Here is a 19688-nt window from a genome sequence, read left to right as displayed (position 1 = left end):
GGCTACTTGTGTGCAAAGGTAAGATTATCTCGTTCTCGGGTATCAAGGAGTTAATTTTAGTTATAGAGGGCAATTTTGAGGCATTAAGTCATATAAGGATTATTAGCCCCAGAGGGAGGGAGACAGCAGGTGCCTGCCTGCTCTTTAATTAGCACTATTTGCAACACCTGGTTGTGAGACAACCGCTTACTTCACACAGGGGGTGACATTTCCTATTTTTGTTTCAGTCGACTCCAAGGTTTTTCCCAATTCCAGTTTTGGTTATTTTGTTACTTTTAAATGTTAGGGAAAGAAGGAGGACCCAATCATAAAGTTTAAAAACTGTATTAACATTCTCCGCGCCATTGGCGTAGATCTAGGTCAATTGAAGCCTATTATTTAATACTACGCTTACCGCCATTGCCGTTGATCAATGGCAATTGCGCTTTTATAGTGCTTTCGATCGATCAAGCCATAATGCTACTTGCATTAGCATCTGTTGTTGTCATGACAATGGATCGCCCATCTTAGATCGTCCTCGCCATAATAATCCATTCTATCGGTTTCTTTCAATCACCTGTATCTCCTATTCCTTGTCCCAGATGGCATTTTTGGTCAAAACAACGTTTCTTTGATGGCACAGAGCCGGCGATGAGGAGCCCTCCAGTGCCCCGGCATAGACCCATCTTGTAAACAACAGTTGAACGAGACCCGTTAAACTTACTAGGATATGTCTACTTCCGGAAGTCTGGAAATGTGGCTTTTCAAAATAAGAGCTCAACTGGGAAAAATGTGAATTAGTGAATTAGATCCTAATTTTTCAATAAATGCTAGCGGTCTAAGTGTTAATCATAGCCAGTAGATATCGTCCATCTTCATCATAATGCCCCTGCTCTGATTAGCCTCGGTCCCAGGCTTACTCCTCTGCAAAGAGAAAAGCCTGGTCACAACCTGTCGGCGGAAGTGTCGGGCCGGAACATCCGTCAGATGTATTGCCTCCGGATGCAATGTGACAAATCACAACACTTGCTTCATTCACGGAGAATGTAAACAGATTTGTAAAGCGTCAACGTCATTTCCTTTGAGCTGTACCTCCACCAAAATTCCGCAACTTCGCCCCCCCAAAACAATTTGGCTCATGATGCTCAAATGCTGCTGCATATCGCTCATCATGTTACCGATGCCAGTTATGTTGGCCCCGACCACTTGTGTCACATATGTTATGACGGGAAAGAAATGGTGCAAGTTGTGTTGTTTTCACCCCATGAAGCAATGGCTGATGCGGCCATGCCCCGAAATACCCGGATGGGTACAACTACACTGTCGCGTCAAGAAACACCTAGACCAGGCATATCTTCCGGGTTTTTAAACAGCTGGTGGATGGAAATGACGCTCGCGCGCAGCTTCAACTTGTAGCGTCGGCAAAATCCCGGAAAAGCTTTATCGACATGTCAAGCTGAAGCCACGCACGAGCGTCAATTCCATCCACCGGCTGTTTAAAAAACAGGAAGAGACACCTGCTCTAGGTGCTGTCTTGCCGCTGCTTTGCGTATATATATGTGCCCCGCACTCTGTGTGTGTGTGTGTGTCTCAACGAATAACCCTGCTACTCCTCCTTCAGGACCTCCTCCAACTCAGCCAGGACCTCCTGCACCCCCAGCAGGGCCAATCACAGACCAGGAGGAGGAGTTACCGCCCCCGTCAGAGCCAATCACAGACCGGGAGGAGGAGTTACCACCCCCGTCAGAGCAAATCACAGACCGGGAGGAGGGGCTGGAGGCGGAGATAAGGCCGGAGGAGGACAGCAGGACAAGGTTGGAATAGTTTTGGATTTTTTTCATTTTAGTTTAGTTTGACAGACACTCGTTAGTATTACTTGCAGTATACTTTTGAGTGTATACTGTACATATTTTACAATATGAGTTTTTTCTCGTATAGCTCTCAAGCTTGTAGATCTGATAATTTTGGAAAATCGTGAAAATCTTTGAATATATATTCTGTGACAGTGAACGTTTTTAACTCAAATATTTGCTTCTTGGAGGGGTCCCTGGAGGGGGGGGGGGGGTCCCTGGAACAACATATTTTCAAATGGGTGGTCAGCGGCCAATTACAGTACATGTCATTTTTGGGGTCCTTGACATGAAAGAGTTCGAGAACCACTGATTATAGAAACATCGTTTTTTTCCTGAAAACTTAGGATATAGAAGACATTTAGTAGAATCTGGTCCAAAATGTCTTAATGGGTGAACTGATACTAAACCTTGCAGCTGGAGAACGACCAGCACCACAACGGCAGCCCCCGAACACGGGAAGAGGAGGGGGAGAAGGAGGGGGAGGTAGGAGGAGCCAGAGAGCAGAGCCACGCCCACATCACCACAGCGCCGCCCGTGTCTTCACCGCCGTCGTCACAGCGGTTATCGTCGGCGACGCCCCCGCCGCCGCCGCCTCCTCCTCCCGCCCCGGCCTCAGCACCTGTCGCCCTCAACCAGCAGGTAACGCACGCACGCACGCACGCATGCACGCACGTAGCACGTAGCACGTAGTGCGCCACCGAGTGGCGCGCTACGAGCTTGTAGGTCTGCTATTTTTGAAACATAGCTTTTTCAGAAAACTGTCAGGATTTAGAAGACATTTTTAGAATCTGATCTCAGGTCAAAATGGGTTAAAAGCGAAATTCCGTTTACCCGGACAGCGCTGGTTGGCAGGTATCGATACACTTTTAGACCGACATGTTTGTGCCAGCGTGGGTGATTACATTTATTTTTTGATCGCCTCTTGTCTTGATTGTTTAAACATGACGTCATGGGCCGCTATGCTTGATAACAGGCTTGATAAGCCCAAAGCTTATTGATAACGGGTACTCAATAAGCTTGTTATCAGATTGTTTTTCGGGTATCGGTTATCGAGCTCCATCCCTACTTATTAGTGAGCCTCAGCTCTTGTATGCTCCAATACAATGTGTAACAATAATAAGGTCAGATAACTATGAAACCTGAAGCAGTGCCTTCATTCATTTGCGTAAACACTACTATAAATAGTGCAACAGTGACGTCAACACCTGATATATATATAGTTATATACACACACACACACACATTGATAGAGACATAGACAGATAGAGACAGATAGAGACAGTTAGAGACAGAGAGACTGCCTGAGCGAGACAGACAGACAGACAGACAGACAGACAGATGTACTGCTTCAGATGAATGAAGGTGTCACAACAACAGGGCTCATTTATAACATACAGCACAGGTGCAACTCTCTCTCTCTCTCTCTTTCTCTCTCTCTCTTCTATTTTTACTTCCCCTCGACTTCTCTCTACCTGCTCTCATTTATCTCGCCCCTCTCTCTCTCTCTCTCTCTCTCTGTCTCGCTCTCTCTCTCTTTGTATTTCTCCTCTTTCTGTGTCAACCCCATTCCTGTGTCCACCCCCTCCCCCCTCACCCCCCCCCCCCCCCACCCCCTCCCCTTCCACCCCCCCCCCACACTCTGCCCTCGTTTCTCCCTGATAGAGTCACCCTGTCCTCAATATCTCTCTCTCTCTCTCTCTCTCTCTCTCTCTCTCTCTCTCTCTCTCTCTCTCTCTCTCTCTCTCACCGACGGTCAGAATAAAGACACTTAAAGTCATTGCGTCCTCGCCACACTCGAATGCACGCACGTGCTCACGCACAGGTGTCCTTGTCCTCCTGATCATTGAATTGTCATTCACCGCTCTACTAATGGATTCCACAGGTGGTGCGTGCGTGCGTGCGTGCGTGCGTGCGTGCTTGCGTGCGTGCGTGCGTGCGTGCGTGCGTGCGTGCGTGCGTGCGTGCGTGCGTGCGTGCGTGCGTGCGTGCGTGCGCGAGCGTGTGTATCAAGCGCATTTACTCAAGTAGTGTACTTAAGTACAATTTGAGTTATGACTTACATTACTGGAGTATTTCCAATGATATCCAATGAAATCGACAGGAAGTGGAAAACACGCCTAGGAAACAGGTGAATACATTTCGGCCATTTGAAAATATCCGATCTACAAGCTCACGATGCGAAACCTATATGCACAGCGAGACCGCAAGGACACCGCACTGCGCAAAAAGCATGGAATACGGGTGTGTATATTACAGGAAACTCCCGTTAAACTTTCCAACAAACTCCGGTAAACTCCCGAATTGTACCCTCACACCTGTATATATATACCGTATATTAACTGTATATGCCTGCTAAACTTGAGGTTTACGGGCAAAATACAGTACAGTGCCCATAATTTTGCGTGGTCTCAGAAATCTCCTCTCACTGGCTTTCCGCGGGCAGAGTGATTATTTTTTTCACAGATTTTTTTCACTGCACCAGAACCAGAGTGTTACAGGCGCTAGCATAACAGAGTTGTGAACGGTAATCAATATATATTTTAAAAAGCGTCAAAAGACCATAGGTTAGCCAAGAGCGCCATGAAGTATAAAAACCTCAAAAAGTCTGTGACTTTGGCCAAAACTCGTCCAAACTCGTCTTTGGCAGTATGTGACTTTGGCCAAAAATCGCCCAAACTCGTCTTTGGCACAGTTGGCAGTCAAAGTAAGAAATGTGAGTTGTTCTGGTTATTGAGTCTTATTGTGTGCAAACAGTGAATGTTTATTTTTGTGTTGTTGTTGTTGTTGTTCAGATGGAGGTGGCTCCTCCTCTTCCTCCTGAGCGGACCAGGAGAGACAGACCGGGCTCTCCCCTCCAAACGGACCCCCTGACCTCCTCCTCCTCCTCCAGCCCACCTCCGGGTCAGAAGGGGCTGCTGACCAACGGGTCTGTCTCCTCCTCCTCCCCGGCGCCTTCCTCGCCCGCCTTCACGCCGAAGACAGGCGACAAAAACGTCTTCCACAGGTACGGGCACATGTCTCCTTAGGCCTCATTCACACAAAGAACATATGTTCTGTGCTCTGCCTGTGTTTGATGGCCGCCTCAATGCTTTTCCAATGGGAGTCACATGGTTTGACCAAACATTTGTGTTTGATGGCTGTATTCTGTCCCCCTCCCCTCCATCAAACACAAATGTTTCTCACACAGAAGACACAGGACACAAGTGTGTCTCAGGTGTGAATGAGGCCTTAGTTACATCGGTGGCTCTCGAGCGCTTTCTTTGCCAAGGACGCCCGAATTGAAATGTATTTGGCCGCGGGCACCCCCCCCACCCCCCCCTCTGTGGTACCCAATTATCAGCTTAAATTTTATAGAGCACCAAAGTCTGATGTCAATAGAGGGCGGTATTCCACAGGAGGATCCCCATAGAGAGGATCTTAGATCCGGGGCGGCGGTGGCTCAGGGGGCAGAGTGGCTGGATGGTAACCGCAAGGTTGCCAGTTCGAACCCGAGCTCCCCCAGAGTTAGTGTCGAAGTGTCCTTGAGCAAGACTCTGAACCCCTAATTGCTCCTGATGTGCTGGTTGGTGCCTTGCATGGTTTCCGCCGCCATCGGTGTATGAATGTGTGAGTGAATGTGTGTATGAATGGGTGAATGGGTGAATGTAATGCACAATCTATGTAAAGGTGTGTGAATGGGTGAATGTAATGCACAATCTATGTAAAGCGCCTTGGATAAAGGCGCTATATAAATGCACCATTTACTTTTATTTAGATCGCCTCATATAAGAACTGTGTTTGAAAAAGAAACAACTCATCCCGGCCGTTTCACTCGTATAGATATGAAGAATCAACTGACTGAGAGAAAACGCTATTGTTACTGCTGCCAAATTAGTTTCGCTAGAAACAGACGTCAAATATGAGTGACTGACTGTAAACCATACAGAGACACCTCGCCGAGACAGTTTGTTTATCGTTGGACCACGATTCTTATATGAGACGATTTTAAGACGACCGCATGTTATTCTCCATAGAGAAATTACTTCCGCAAACCAAGGGAAAAATAGCAGATCTACAAGCTCGTAGCGTGGCACCGAGTGCCGCGCTACGAGCTTGTATATTCTTTCAGAGCGAACGTTTTTAACTCAAATCTTTGCTTCTGAGGGGTTCCTGGAATAACATATTTTCAGATGGGGGGGTCGGTGGCCAATTACATATATTTTTGGGGGTCCTTGACATGAAATATGGAGCACCACTGATACAGAAACATGAGGTATTTCAGAAAACTGTCAGAATTTAGAACACATTCTTTTTTTGTCTCTGTGACCGCCCTGTCCACAGGTCCTCCCCGCTGTCCCCGGTGGCGGCGCCCTCCCTCGGCCAGACAGACAAACAGCGGGAGGACGACCTCGGGAAGGAGACGAAAAAACAAGCCAAGAAGGACAAGCGCAAAGACAAGAAGTCCAAGCGCGACCGAGGAGGAACAGGAGGAGGAACAGGAACAGGAGGAGGAGGAGGAGAGGCGGACAGGGAGCCGAGCGACGGTTCCAAGGACGAAGGCGTTAAGAAGAGAAATAAGAAGGAGAAGAGCGGGAAGTCGAGACACGCGACGGGGCGGGAGGAGAGAGGAGGAGAACGGAGCGACGAGACGACGAGGGACGAGACGGGTGAGGAGGAGGAGGAGGAGGAGGAGGCGAGAGGAGCGCAAGAGGACCCGCAGCGAGGTTCCGGCAACGCCGCGGCAGAGAGTCCGAGCTCCGATCTCCCTCCGAGACCCCCCACCACGCCTCCGAGCACCTCCCCCTCCTCTGCCGCTGCAGCTCCCTCGTGCGTGCCTCCTCCTCTCCCCTCCTCCTCCTCCCCCTCCTCCTCCTCATCAGCGCCCGGCGCCGCGCCCCGCCCTCCGGAGCAGGACAGTCGTCCCCTGAAGAAGCGGAAGGCACGGCGGCCCAGCTGGACCTCCAAGCTGAGGGAAGCCACGCCCACGGCTCCCGACTCCGCCCAGCCGGCGCCACCGCCGCCGTCGCCGCCGCCGCCGCAGGCTGACCAATCGCAGGCCGCCGCCACTCCTCCAAGGTTAGAATAGTTGTTATAGTTTAGTTTTTGTTTGTTTTGCCCTTTTCTTTTCTTCAAATTCCGTTTTGGTTTGCTAGTTTTTCATTTGTTTTTATTTTTGTTTAGTTCTATTATGTGTTGGTGTTAGTTTGAATTGTTTTCATACTTTGGGTTATTTGCCAGGTGCAGGATTCAAAAAGGTCAGAGTAATATAAGTATTGTGTAATATAAATTCTAAACAATGATACCATTTAATGAAAAATATACTTTTTTCACGAGATGAAGAAAACCTTATATTTTTTAAATAAAGCAATACTGCCTCATCAAAGTTGGTGTTGTGACTTTATATATTGTCAATTACTTGCATGAGAGGGGGAGAGGTGATAGTTGCTTTAGCAGACAGTTTGAGGGTCCAATGGAGTTACAAGGTTTTGTCCCAAGCACTTTTTAATAATTTATTACTTTTCATTGGTTCAATATTTTTTTAAACAACACACAGACATAAAGGGTGTTCAATAGCACTGCAAAAAAACCTCAAAAGTGGAGTTAGGTGGTTTCTCCCCGACAGCAACGATTATTATATAAATGCAGTTACTGTTGGACAATCAATGAGAAAAACTAAAACAAAGGACATTCTGTCTATCATTTCAGTTTGTTAGTTTTGTAAACACACAATACAGCTTCAGTTAGTTATCGGTTTTCCTTATTTTTCCAATTAGTTTTTTCAACTTTACAATTTAGGCGTTTAGCAGACGCTCTTAATCCAGAGCGATTTACATTAAGCTAGAACAAAAATCATATACATAAAAAGTAGTTATCATGAAACATGCGTAAGCTAAGACCATAACAGTGGAATATATCTATATAATGAAACTATATATATAAACTATACATATATAATATACTACATATACTGTATACTATAAAGTGCTATGACTACATACAAATACATTCTAGTGCTGTCTACATAACATGCTATAAGTCTGTAGTTTTGGTTAACTACAATAACCTTTGCACCCCTCCTCCGCCCACAGCCGAGTGACCTCCGACCCCTGCCCCGCCGCGTCGTCCGCCGCTCCTACGTTCCCCGCCCGGAAGCGGGGTCGCCCCAGGTCGCACACCCCCGACACGCGCGGCGAGCCCAAGCCCCTCCCTGTCGGAGCGCCCCTCCCCGCGGGCGAAGGAGCGCCGCCGCCCAAACCGCCCTCCAGGAAGGATATGGCCGCTGCCTCCTCCTCCTCCGCCCCGCCCCCCAGCCCCGTCGCCTCGCTAAGCTCCACCCCCAGGTAGGCCTCTCAACAATTATCACGCGATCGTCTAATCGCTTTGAATTGTTTGAGATAATTGCAACTGTTTTTGAAAAGCCAAAGATCGCACTTGTTACAGAAGTGGACCGCGGGGAAACGTTTCATTGACGGGACCACAGCGGAAACGAGCGTTGCCTTGCTAGCTATCAGCGATATCTTTCTGAATCAATTGAAATCAATAAATGACGAGAATCTTGTCATTGGCACAGAATGAGTTAAAAAAGCTGAAATAGCACGCAAAGTGGTGCGTTGTAAGCTTGTACTGTAGATCAGTTATTTCCGCATTTTTTTTTAACCTTTTTATGAATGTCAGTAATTTATTTGTATATTTCAGTTATTTGTCATATCTGCCATGTGCATTTTTTGATTACTTACGAGGCAAATGAGCGTTGCACCTGTCACAGACAGAGCAAGTTCAGTCAGGAAACTCAGTGCGGTTGCCGGCGGCCGTTCATTGGGCCGCCTCAGCATCACGTTCTCAGTCACATGATTCACTTCATCCAATCACACACTCATTCCATCTTCATACTGGCTGTTTAAACTGGAGGTTTGCACTCAGTGGCGTGCACAGATAGACACTAGGGGGTGCTAGAGCACCCCCTGCCCTTTTCCCTCTGGACAAATGTGCCCTTTTTGTTTGTTTTTTACAGTGTACAGTATGTGGACCATGGTGACATTGATCAATTCTTGATAAAAAGCTTCTAATATAGTATTTAGGCCCCAAAATCTATAAATCTCACACTATTAAGGCAACCGGCCAGTTCCACGCGCTGCACAATGTGCCCTTTTTTCACTTGAGCACCTGCCCCTCTAAATGCCTGTGCACACCACTGTTTGCACTGCTCATCCTGCTTGCTTGCTGCTGCACACTGATACTGCTGCGCTGCTGTCTGCTTAAAACTTTGCTGCTCACCCTCCTCCACCCCAGCTACCACCTGTCGTTTTGGATCTACTGTTTTGGTATACGGGGGGATTCAGAGTCTATATGGTTGGGACTGATGTGCTTGATCAGAGTATCTGAAAAGCAGATTCAATACATCACCAAACCATAATAAATATATTGCTCATTTTATATTTAATACATATATATTCCATTCATGGGTTGTCCTGATTGAAGTGTATTCTTTATTCATGACGTTCCAATGTTCAACGTCCAAAAAGTAAATCTCAATTATTTGTGTGATCATGACAATTAATCGTCAACTTAAATTTGCATTGGTGACAGCCCCGCCCCCAGGAAGAGAGGACGTCCTCCCAAAAGGCCCCTCCTCCTCCTGGCTCCGCCTCCTCGGGAGCACGCCGCGGGAGACGGAGGAACTGAAGACAGGTAGATGTGCTGCTTTTTATAATAAAAAAAAAAATCACACCCGTGTGAAGTGAGGGGCGCTCTTAGACATCATCTCATTCCGGCCAATCACAATTTGCATCATCACTTTTGTGTTACACAAACACTCAAAGATGGCCATTCATCGTCAATGGCATTCAATGTTTGTGTTAGGACAATGTTTGTGTTTACACAAACCCTCAAAGCTGGACATAGGAGGAGAACATCTTTTATGATTATTTTTTCCTTTGCTCAAAACCCCCCACAGTAAATTGAAACCCACTTCACCCACTTCTTTAAACCCGTGACTCGACAATGAAATCCAAATTCCTGATCCTTCTCCATCACTTGACAGGAGCAGCTCCGGCTTCGGGGCGGAGAAGGAGAAGCAGCGCAAGAACAAGGACAGCAGCAGCAGCCGCGATCTGAAGATACGGAGGCTGATCGGAGAGATGAAGAAGAGGCAGAGGAAGAGGCTCCACAAGGGGGCGCTCTGCTCCGTAAGGTACGGAGGAGGAGGAGGAGGAGGAGGGGGACGGGGCAGGAGGGAGGGGAGGAGAGCAGGAGGAGGAGGAGGCTGGGCGGAGGGAGACGCACGCAAGACGCATGCGGAGACGATGGCAACGTCTCAGGCGCTGTCCGCTCTGTCCGCGGCTTCCTTCGGCGCCGGGGGGGGGGGCGGAGGGACGCCAGATCAACGTCAGCAAGAGAGGAACCATCTACATGGGCAAGAGGCGCGGCCGCAAGCCCAAAGCAGCGGCGACGGCGACAACCGCGACCGACTCCAAGTTCTCCCACGGTGCAGCGCAGCAGCAGCAGCAGCAGCAGCCCGGAATCGGCCCGTTCGGTAGCGGCATCCGCAACGGCAACCCTCCCTCCTCCTCCTCCTCCTCCGAGACCTCCTCCTCTCTTTTCTCCTCGGGACACGCCCTCTTCCCCCCCATGTGCCACCCCTTCCCCTCGCCCTCCCTCACCCACTCCAGCGGCGCCCAGAGCCCGTACAGCGAGGGCGGGGGCTTCGCCACGCCCGAGCAGCAGCAGCATCATCAGCAGCATCATCAGCGTCACGCCTCCCCCCTCGTCTTCCCGCCCTCCTTCTGCCTCCCCTCCCCCAGCTCCTCCTGCACCTCCCCCCGCCCGCCCTCCAACTACTCCTCCTCCTCACTGTCCCTCTCCCCGCTCTCCGCCTCCTCCTCGCTCTTTCCCTCTTCCTTCGTTAAGAAGAGCGCCGTTGGCGTTAGTAGCGGCTGTTGCCCGTGCCTGGGGCGCCCTCACTTCCCGTTCCACCACGCCTCCTGCAAGCTCTCCTCCTCCTCCTCCTCGTCTCTCTCCCCGCCGACCCACCACCTCCTGAAGGAGCCGGGCGGCTCGAGCGCCTCGCCGCGGAGCGAGTCTCACCACAGCGAGGAGACGCTGCCCAGCGACAGCGGCATCGGCACCGACTGCAACAGCGTGTCGGGCGGCGGCGGGGGCGAGGGGCCCACCAGAGGGGGCCGGCTGGGCGCCGGAGCCCTCAGGATGGGCGCGGTCGCGCCGCCGGTTAGTCTCCTTGCGGCGGGCGCTCAGACGCGCCCCTCGCCTTCCTCCCGCTCCTCCTCCTCCTCCCTGCTCCTCCTGGACCGGCCCTCTCCGGGCGGCTCGCCCCTGCCCGGCGGCAGCGTCCACAGACAAGGTATTCTGATGTGTGAATTCGCAACAGTCAACATTAAAAAAAGATCGGTTTTGGCAGCAGAAATATGGAATAGTTGTGACAATGACCAGAAACAATGTGCAGTGCAATGTAAGAAAATGTTTAAAGATAATATAGTTGATAGATATTAAACATTATTATAAACCTTTTCAAATGTATTATCACAGTGATGCAACCAAATGTCAAATACAAGATAAAAATCACACCCAGTGGTGCAACTCCCCTCTCCCCCTGATCCCCCCCCCTCTCTCTCTCTCTCTCCCTCTCTCTCTCATTAGCAGGCAACAGTGCAGCACTATCTCTCTCTCTCTGTTTCTGGCACAACAGCACAATTTTGCCCCTACTGGTACTCATAGTCACATACATAGTCACATAGGTTAACAACACGGACATTGCTGTTCCTTGGAGTGGTTGCACCACTCAAAAAGGGTAGGCACTATAAGCTACGGCTTCGGCCTTACACCTTTTCGGGTCCAAATATTTTCTGTAAAGTGTGTTGTAATTAACTATGTATAATGCTTTAATGACCGAAATAAACTATTCATTCCTTCATTGAAGCCCCGCCCCCAGCCATGGCGCCATCGGAGAGACACCGGGACAGGGACAGGCACGGCGGCGGCGGCGGCAGGCGGAGGGACTTGGATCAGCGTCTGTCCTCCTGTCCGCCCTGCCTCTGTCCCTCCTGTTGTCCCTGTCTGGGACAGCAGCAGCAGCACGCCGCCAAGCGTCCCCACCACCACTACCCCCCCCACGTGGTGGACTACTGTCCCTGCCTGGAGGCGGGTGGCGGGGGGCACGGCGCCGCGGCCCCCTCCTCGCTGAAGAGACCGCGCGGCAGCAGCAAGCACCACCGCAAGAAGCACCGCAACGACAACCTGCTGCTCCCCTCGCGCCACGACCCGGACTTCCTGTCCGAGCTGGACGAGCTCATTGGCCAGTTCGGAGAGTCGCTGCGCATCGGGCGGCGAGGGGGCGTGGCCGGCGGCGGCGGCTGGCCCCCGTCCAGGGGGTCCCGGGACTTCTTCCTCCAGGACGGCGTCGTCATCGGCGGGAGACGGCATCACGGGTAGGACTGTTAACGCGTTCTGTACGGGAACACCTGTTGGTGTTTTAAGCATTATGTTATGCTTTAGCTATTGAAAAATAGCAGATCTACAAGCTCATAGCGCGGCACTGAGTCACTGAGTGACGTGCTATGAGCTTGTAGGTCTGCTATTTTTGAAAAATCCCAAAAATGTGGTGAAAATCTTTGAATATATATTCTTTCAGAGCTAACATTTTTTAACTCAGATCTTTGCTTCTGAGAGGTTCGTGGAACAACATATTTTCAGATGGGGGTCGGTGGCCAATTTCATATATTTTTTGGGGTCCTTGACATGAAATATTGAGCACCACTGATATAGAAACATAGGTAATTCAAAAAACTGTCAGGATTTAGAAGACATTTTTAAAATTTCGACGTCGGGCCTAAATGGGTTAACCCATTTTGGGCGGGAACCCCTTTTGGTGGCGCTCATAGCCACCGAGTGGCGCGCTACGAGCTTGTAGGTCTGCTATTTTTGAAAAATCGAAGAACGACTGACATAGAAACATAGCTTTTTCAGAAAACTGTCAGGATGTAGAAGACATTTATAGAATCTGATCTCAGGTCAAAATAGGTTGATAGCCAAAGTTTAAAACAATGGTTAAAGTGGTTAAAAGCTAAAGTAATGCTTTCCAGGTCTTTTAATGTAGTGGTTCCCAAACTTTTCAGCCCGTGACATAAAACAGAAATTAGACATTCACCCGGCCGGGACCCAAACTAGTGACAATAGCAGATTTACAAGCACACAACAGTATGGAATGTCTTAGATTTTTCTTGGATTTCTTCACTAATTACTGAAAAAAAGAATCTTTGAGTTCGTTTATAAATTCATGAAATTCAGTGAATGCTTTTTTTTTGGGAAAGTTTTTGTTTTAAAAAGATAATAATTAAAAACCAAATGAAGGAAACAAAAACTAAGGGGACCCATAACGATGTGTCCGCGACCCACAAGTGGGTTCTCATTTTACAGTCTTTGTTATGACCCGGCCGGGGATCGAACCCCCGACCTCCCAGTTTCAGGGCGGACACTCTTAACCACAAGGTCCACTGTTTGGTCTATTACAATTGAATTGAATTATTGAATTGTAATGATCTGTGTAATTATGACAAGGAATGGTTCAACTACAATGTCACGGTGCTCACACAGGCCTAATCACGGGACGGCACATCCATCGGCGGCCTCCGGGGGGCGCTCCTCCTCCTCCAACATCTACAGGATCAACCTGAACGGCTTCTACTCGCCTCACCCCTCGGTGGCCGCGCCCTTCTACCCCTCCCCCTGCCAGCCCCTCCTCCGCAGGGCGCCCTGCGGCTGCCCCGCCCCCTCCAAGCTCCTCCCCCAGGTGAGTCTGTCACGTGTTAAAACTCATTCGCCGCGTCAAAGACGTCTTTAACGTATTTTTCTTGTTATGAAAAAAATCATTAACATGGTGAATCACAATTTGATGATCTCATCAAGATGTGATTCACCATGTTAACAGCTCTAAGGTATATTAATGATAAAATGTTGAAAATTAGTGGAATGCCCCTTTAAATTAAGACTGATATGAGGTTAAGGGAATTTACATGTCCGGTTAAGACTGATATGAGTTTAAGGGAATTTACGTGGCCGGTTAAGACTGATATGAGGTTAAGGGAATTTACGTGGCTGGTTAAGACTGATACGAGGTTAAGGGAATGTACATGACCGGTTAAGACTGATTTGAGGTTAAGGGAATGACATGGCCAGTTAAGACAGAGGTTAGGTATCTAACCATCTGATAACATCCGGAGCCGCTAATTTTTCTTTTGCTTGATGTTGCTTACCCCCCCCCCCCGCCCCCGCCCCCTCCAGGACGGCATGGACGAGCTGGGCTTCTACACCAGAGGGTACCACCCCCCGCCGCCCCCACCGTCCTCCGCGCCGCCTCCCGCCGGCCCACACCACCAGCTCTACTCCCCCCACCACCACCACCCCTCCTCCTCCCACCACCACCCCCACCACCACCCACACCACCTCCACCCGCCGCCGCACCACACCCCTCCTCCCCCACACCAGTACGCCGCCCACCCCCCGCATCACTTCCTGCTCAACCCCGCCCGCTTCCACCGGGGGCGCCGCAGCAGGCTGCTGCTCCGTGGGGAGGCGGGGCTAGGAGGAGGAGGAGGAGGAGAGGGAGGTTAGTTAGTTAGTTTTATTCATATCGGTCATTGTTATCCCATTTTGGGCGGGAACCCCTTTTGGTGTTAGCATTATGTTATTGAAAAATAGCAGATCTACAGGTCTGCTATTTTTGAAAAATCTTGAAAATGTGGCGCAAATTTGGAATATATATTTTTTCACCACTGATATAGAAACATAGGTATTTCAGAAAAAAATTCATTTTAAAAAGACATTTTTTAAAATTTCGACGTCAGGCCTAAATGGGTTAAAGGTTTCATGACATTTATTTTCATTTATTTGTATTTTTTCATTTTTATGACCTCAATTACACCCAAACAACCTGGACTTTGAACATCCAGTGGGTTTTCTGTGGCCTGGGATTTTTTTCTGTGTCTGTGAAGCCTTTTGAGCTGCAATGAAAACGAGAAAAACGGTGAAAACAGTGACATCTGCTGGCAGATTCCATTGTCTTATATGGGATTTGTGGACTGTTACATCACAGTCAGCAGGAAAATCAGAGCACTTGAGTCAGAAACCCCCCAGACCACAGAAAATCTACTGAATGTTAAAAGTTGCATTAGAAAAAACATTTTTTTATGTCACAATCCCTTTATAAACAGAACAGTTGTTGGACTTGCAGTACAACTCCGTCTTCATTTCCTGAAAAATGTATATTTTGGAGTTAGGTGGTTTCTTCCCGACAGCAGAGATTTGTACCGTCATCACCATCTAAAATGATCATTGATATTTTGTATGAATTGACTTTATCTTTCCATGTGTTTGTCTCTCTCTCAGGCGACAGGGAGACGGGAGGAGGAGGTTGTGGGTGCGGAGGAGGAGGAGGAGGTCGGAGCGAGAAGCGAAAGCGCAGGCACCTCCTCCGTCAGCGCGAGCAGGAGCAGGAGGAGGTGCTGGGTGGAGGCGAGGAGGAAGAGGAGGAGGAGGAGGAGGAGGAGACAGCGGAGAGGAGAGGGCTGATGGGGGTCAAAGGCGGACAGAAGCCCAGGTCAGGGTTCATGCATGGCATGGCGGCGGTGGCAGGCGAGAGGAGACGGGAGGCGGTGGCGGCGGTGCCGAGCGGGGCGAAGGAGTCGGCTTGGCAGCGCAGGTACGCCATGGGGGCGCCATTTGGGGCATTAGGGGCTGGCAATTGCCACCCCGGCCAGCTGTTGACACTAAGGTCTCAGAGGTTCTACTTGCCCGAAAAGTAAATTGTCCATTATAAAGTAGCCTACCGTTCAATTAAAAAGAAAATATATATATATATATATTATATTTTTTTACTTTCTACCTCAATTTGTATGCCAAATATCTGAATATGACTATGGGTTAACACTTGTTATTTTATATTTGTAAGTGTAGCAACAGTAAATGCCACAGTGCTTTTATTTTACATGATTCCACAGACCAGAAGACAGAGCGCTCTGGCCACGTTCGGGTGTCTATGGTTTAGACAGATGTATCTCGTGTTGTTGCCTGCTGCCTTATTATTGTGCCTCCAACAGGTTGTTGATGGTGGCCATATGGATTTGGGGGCGGGGGCTCAATTTGTTTTTTAACCTTCATAGATGATAAATGCACTGAGAAACGGACCTTTGCTCTCCGCGGTCACGGAAGTATCAGGGACGACCCCACTAATTGTCTCTTTTCGAACCCTCCAAACGAATAGCAAAAATGTTCGCTATCTCGGAAGTGGGGCTTATGTTGTAAGTCTTTTTTTTGTGGAAAAACAGGCTGAAAAACAGCAAAAGAAAACCGCGTACATAATAGGCTGGGTGCTGGATCAAAAACAGTGATATTTATCACTTATTTAGTGACCATTTATTTTATGGAGTAAAGCTAATTCTGGGAGCAGAAAATGGTTTGCAATAATTTTCTTATTCTGTAAACCTTTTTTGTTTTTGTTTTGCCAACCCCCATTTCTTTTCTGAAATTACGCCTCTGCAGGTACGGGAAAGACTCCCTCTTCTCCTCTTCGTCCTCGGCGGAGGCCTCCTCTTCCTCCTGCGCTGCTCCTCCTCCACCTCCTCCTCCTCCTCCGTCGGAGAGGTTCAGACACGTGGGCGCGTCGGCGCTGCTCTCCTCGCCGCGGCTCGGCTCCTCCCACCTGGCGCTGTTCGGAGGCGGGTGGGGGGGCCTGGGGGCCGGGGGCGGCGGCTGGAGAGACTTCTCCCCCGGGAGGGGCGCCGTCGACCACCAGGGAGCCAGAGGTGGAGGAGGAGATGAAGACAAGAGGGACGAGGAGGTGGGATAATCATTTCAATCAGTTCTAATCATTTCCATTCATCTTTATTGGGTTGGTCTTTGATTGATTGATTGATTGATTGATTTATTGCTTTATTAGCAATATTATTAACATTAGGTAGTATAGCTGTCTACTAATTATTTGTTTATTATTTTAGGTGAGAAGCCCTTTATGGGTTTCTTTTCTCACCTGCACATATTTTTGTACAGTTTATTTTATTTTATTGTGCGAATAAATACAACTAAAATCTAAATAAATAAATACAACTACTATAGCCTAAAGTTATGCTAAAAGGATAACACACAAAACCAGGGCTTGTTTCCATTGTGGTCCACTGACTGCACTCAATTAATCTATTTTCACTTAGTGACACATTTCTCATATTTCACAAAAGAAAAAACGAAAATAGCTGAAACAGCCGATCTACAAGCCCATAAGACACCGTGATGTGGCGCTTAGTGAGCTTTTGGATCGGATAAGAAATAAAATAAATAAAATGGTCATAATATAAATTGATCAATATATGGTTTTGGCCAAATCACATTATTTAGTTGATTATCTTTGCCTCGTGAAGCTCTCAGAAGGTTTATCTTTGCCTCGTGAAGCTCTCAGAAGGTTCCCCCTAAATATTCGATTCAAATCATCTCTGTGATCTTTTTTTTATTTTATTATCTAAATATGTGACCAGATTTGACTGAGAGACTGCCATCGCGCAAATTCCAGCTTTTCACCAGAGGAGAAAAAGTTTTTTTCTTTTTTTAAAAATGAGTTAATAGCACAGGCAGACTCTTCACATACTAGACTAACTAGAGCATGTCTGAAATAAGTGTCAGAGCTAAAATCGACATGTAAATATGAAATAAATGCTTAAACATGTAGCTAGGTGTAATGTTAGAGACCACAGAAGTGAACCTTTCAAGCCTGTTTTCTCAACTTGTTGTTTTCGGCAAGACATTACTCTATAAGCAATATCTCCAAAACTGGTGGGTCAAACTGAACAACCAATTTGAAGCTATGATTCCCTGCTTTCATATGACATGAAAAAAACGAAAATTAAAAAAAATCCAATGGCAGTCCCTCAGTCAAATTTAGTCACATATGAATTTAGGCATACTTACCATACCATCCCTGCCTATTCATTTGGGTCAAACTGACCCCTGTTACCCTTTCTCCCCCAAGGGAGAAAAGACGTCAACTAAAATGTCATGATCTTGACAGGCCTATGAGGAGGAGGACGACGACGATGAAGACGATGATGATGATGTAGAGGAGGAGGAGAGAGGGGAAAGCCCCGCCCCCTCTCCCCTGCACACCAACCTGTTTGCCTCCGCTGCCGTGACGACCGGGGGGAGGGGCCCCACGAGAGCCAGGACCAATGGGAGCCCAGGAGAGAGGAGGGAGGGGTCAGTCTGGACCAATAGGAGCCCAGGAGAGAGGAGGGAGGGGTCCGTTTGGACAGAGACAAGAGAAGGTGAGGAAGGATGGATGGATGGATGGATGGATGGGTGGGTTCATAGATGGATGGGTGGGTGGGCGGGTGGATGGATGGATGGATGGATGGGTGGGTGGGCGAATGGATGGATGAATGGATAGATGCATGGTTGGATGGATGGGTGGGTGGGCGAATGGATGGATGGATGGATACCCACATCTCAAAATATGTTGTTCCTAGGGCCCCCCAGAAATAAAGATTGTAGTTAAAAATCAAAAATGTAAGTGAACATTGACAGGCAGACAGACAGACAGACAGACAGACAGACAGACAGACAGACAACTTGAAATGATTAGAAATGGGAGATGAGTATGGAAAAAGAGGGAACATTCCTGACACACACACACACACACTGGGACAGTGGTGTGCATTAACAAACGTGTGCACGTGTGTACCCATCATAATGTGTTTTTAATGCGGTTCCCAGAAAGGCCTGTGATCTGGTCTGTTGGGGAAGTGTTGTGACATAGCGCACGCACGCACGCACGCACGCACGCACGCACGCACGCACGCACGCACGCACGCACACACAGCTGGAAAGTAACTAAGTACATTTACTCAAGCACTGTACTCAAGTGCCATTTTCAGTTATTTGAGTTACTTTCTTCAGTATTTCTGATTTTCATCTACTACTACTACTACTACAGTACTTCTACTCCACTACATCTCAGAGGCAATATTGTTGTAGCCTACTTTTTACTCCACTGCAATTATTTGAAAACTTGAGTTATTAGTTTTGTCGCACCGCGACGCATTGTGAGCTTGTACATCTGCTATTTTCAAAAGATGTTGAAACATTGTATTAATTTGTAGCCTGTGAAACATTCTGCATAATGAGTACTTTTTACTTTTGGTACTTTAAGTATATATATATTTTCATGCCAATACTTTTACCCAAGTACATTTAGATGACCAGGCTTTTAAACTTGTAGCAGAGTGTTTCTACACACTGCGGTATTGATAAAAACTGAGTATTTATTCTTCCACCACGGCTAATCTGTAAACCATGTGTACGATGACTCACCTCACTGTACCGCTGAGTCACTGTGTGCGTGCGTGCGTGCGTGCGTGCGTGCGTGCGTGCGTGCGTGCGTGCGTGCGTGCGTGCGTGCGTGCGTGCGTGCGTGCACTATGCATGTGAGGCCCTCACAAGAGAAACCGTTGTTTTTTTGGTTGGAACTGATTTTGGGGGTTAGGGTTAGGAATCATTTAGCAATCTGGGAACGCATTTGGTAAAAAAATAAAGGAAGAAAAATACATATTTTGTCCCCCTCTTAAGGCGTTGACAGATTGTGCTGTCAGCAGAATGCGTAGAGAGAGATTAGACTTTTTAGAGGTTAGGTTTAGGAATTGGGCTTTGGAGTTTTGCCCTGTATTTATGATGCGCGGTCGTGCTCCAGAAATAGCCGATCCGCAAGCTCACAACGTGTCACCGAGAGACCATGTTGTGAGCTTGTAGATCGGCTATTTTCAGCTTTCAAGTGTTTTAAGTTATAATGGCATTCATAAAGGCACCATTCATAAAAGCAACTGTTTC

General features: G+C 48.2%; 1 protein-coding gene across 1 annotated transcript in view; it reads left to right on the top strand.

Moving 5' to 3' along the window:
* LOC306925148 (uncharacterized protein) overlaps positions 1 to 19688 on the top strand; it is a gene marked incomplete at its 3' end in the record, with an annotated part of 74770 nt that overhangs the window by 31575 nt on the left and 23507 nt on the right. Inside the window, exons 4-16 of the mRNA XM_079503830.1 lie at positions 1601 to 1793; positions 2247 to 2471; positions 4625 to 4836; positions 6153 to 6887; positions 7901 to 8152; positions 9399 to 9500; positions 9853 to 9985; positions 10017 to 11169; positions 11746 to 12253; positions 13419 to 13614; positions 14106 to 14430; positions 15210 to 15522; positions 16362 to 16659. Coding sequence (XP_079359956.1) covers positions 1601 to 1793; positions 2247 to 2471; positions 4625 to 4836; positions 6153 to 6887; positions 7901 to 8152; positions 9399 to 9500; positions 9853 to 9985; positions 10017 to 11169; positions 11746 to 12253; positions 13419 to 13614; positions 14106 to 14430; positions 15210 to 15522; positions 16362 to 16659 — 4645 coding nt within the window. The remainder of the gene's footprint in view (positions 1 to 1600; positions 1794 to 2246; positions 2472 to 4624; positions 4837 to 6152; positions 6888 to 7900; positions 8153 to 9398; positions 9501 to 9852; positions 9986 to 10016; positions 11170 to 11745; positions 12254 to 13418; positions 13615 to 14105; positions 14431 to 15209; positions 15523 to 16361; positions 16660 to 19688) is intronic.

The sequence above is a fragment of the Electrona antarctica genome (genome assembly GCF_951216825.1).
Source record: "Electrona antarctica genome assembly, chromosome: 6".
NCBI lineage: Eukaryota > Metazoa > Chordata > Actinopteri > Myctophiformes > Myctophidae > Electrona > Electrona antarctica.
The sequence above is the reverse complement of the archived record's forward strand: the minus strand, read 5'-3'. Positions and strand labels throughout refer to the sequence as shown.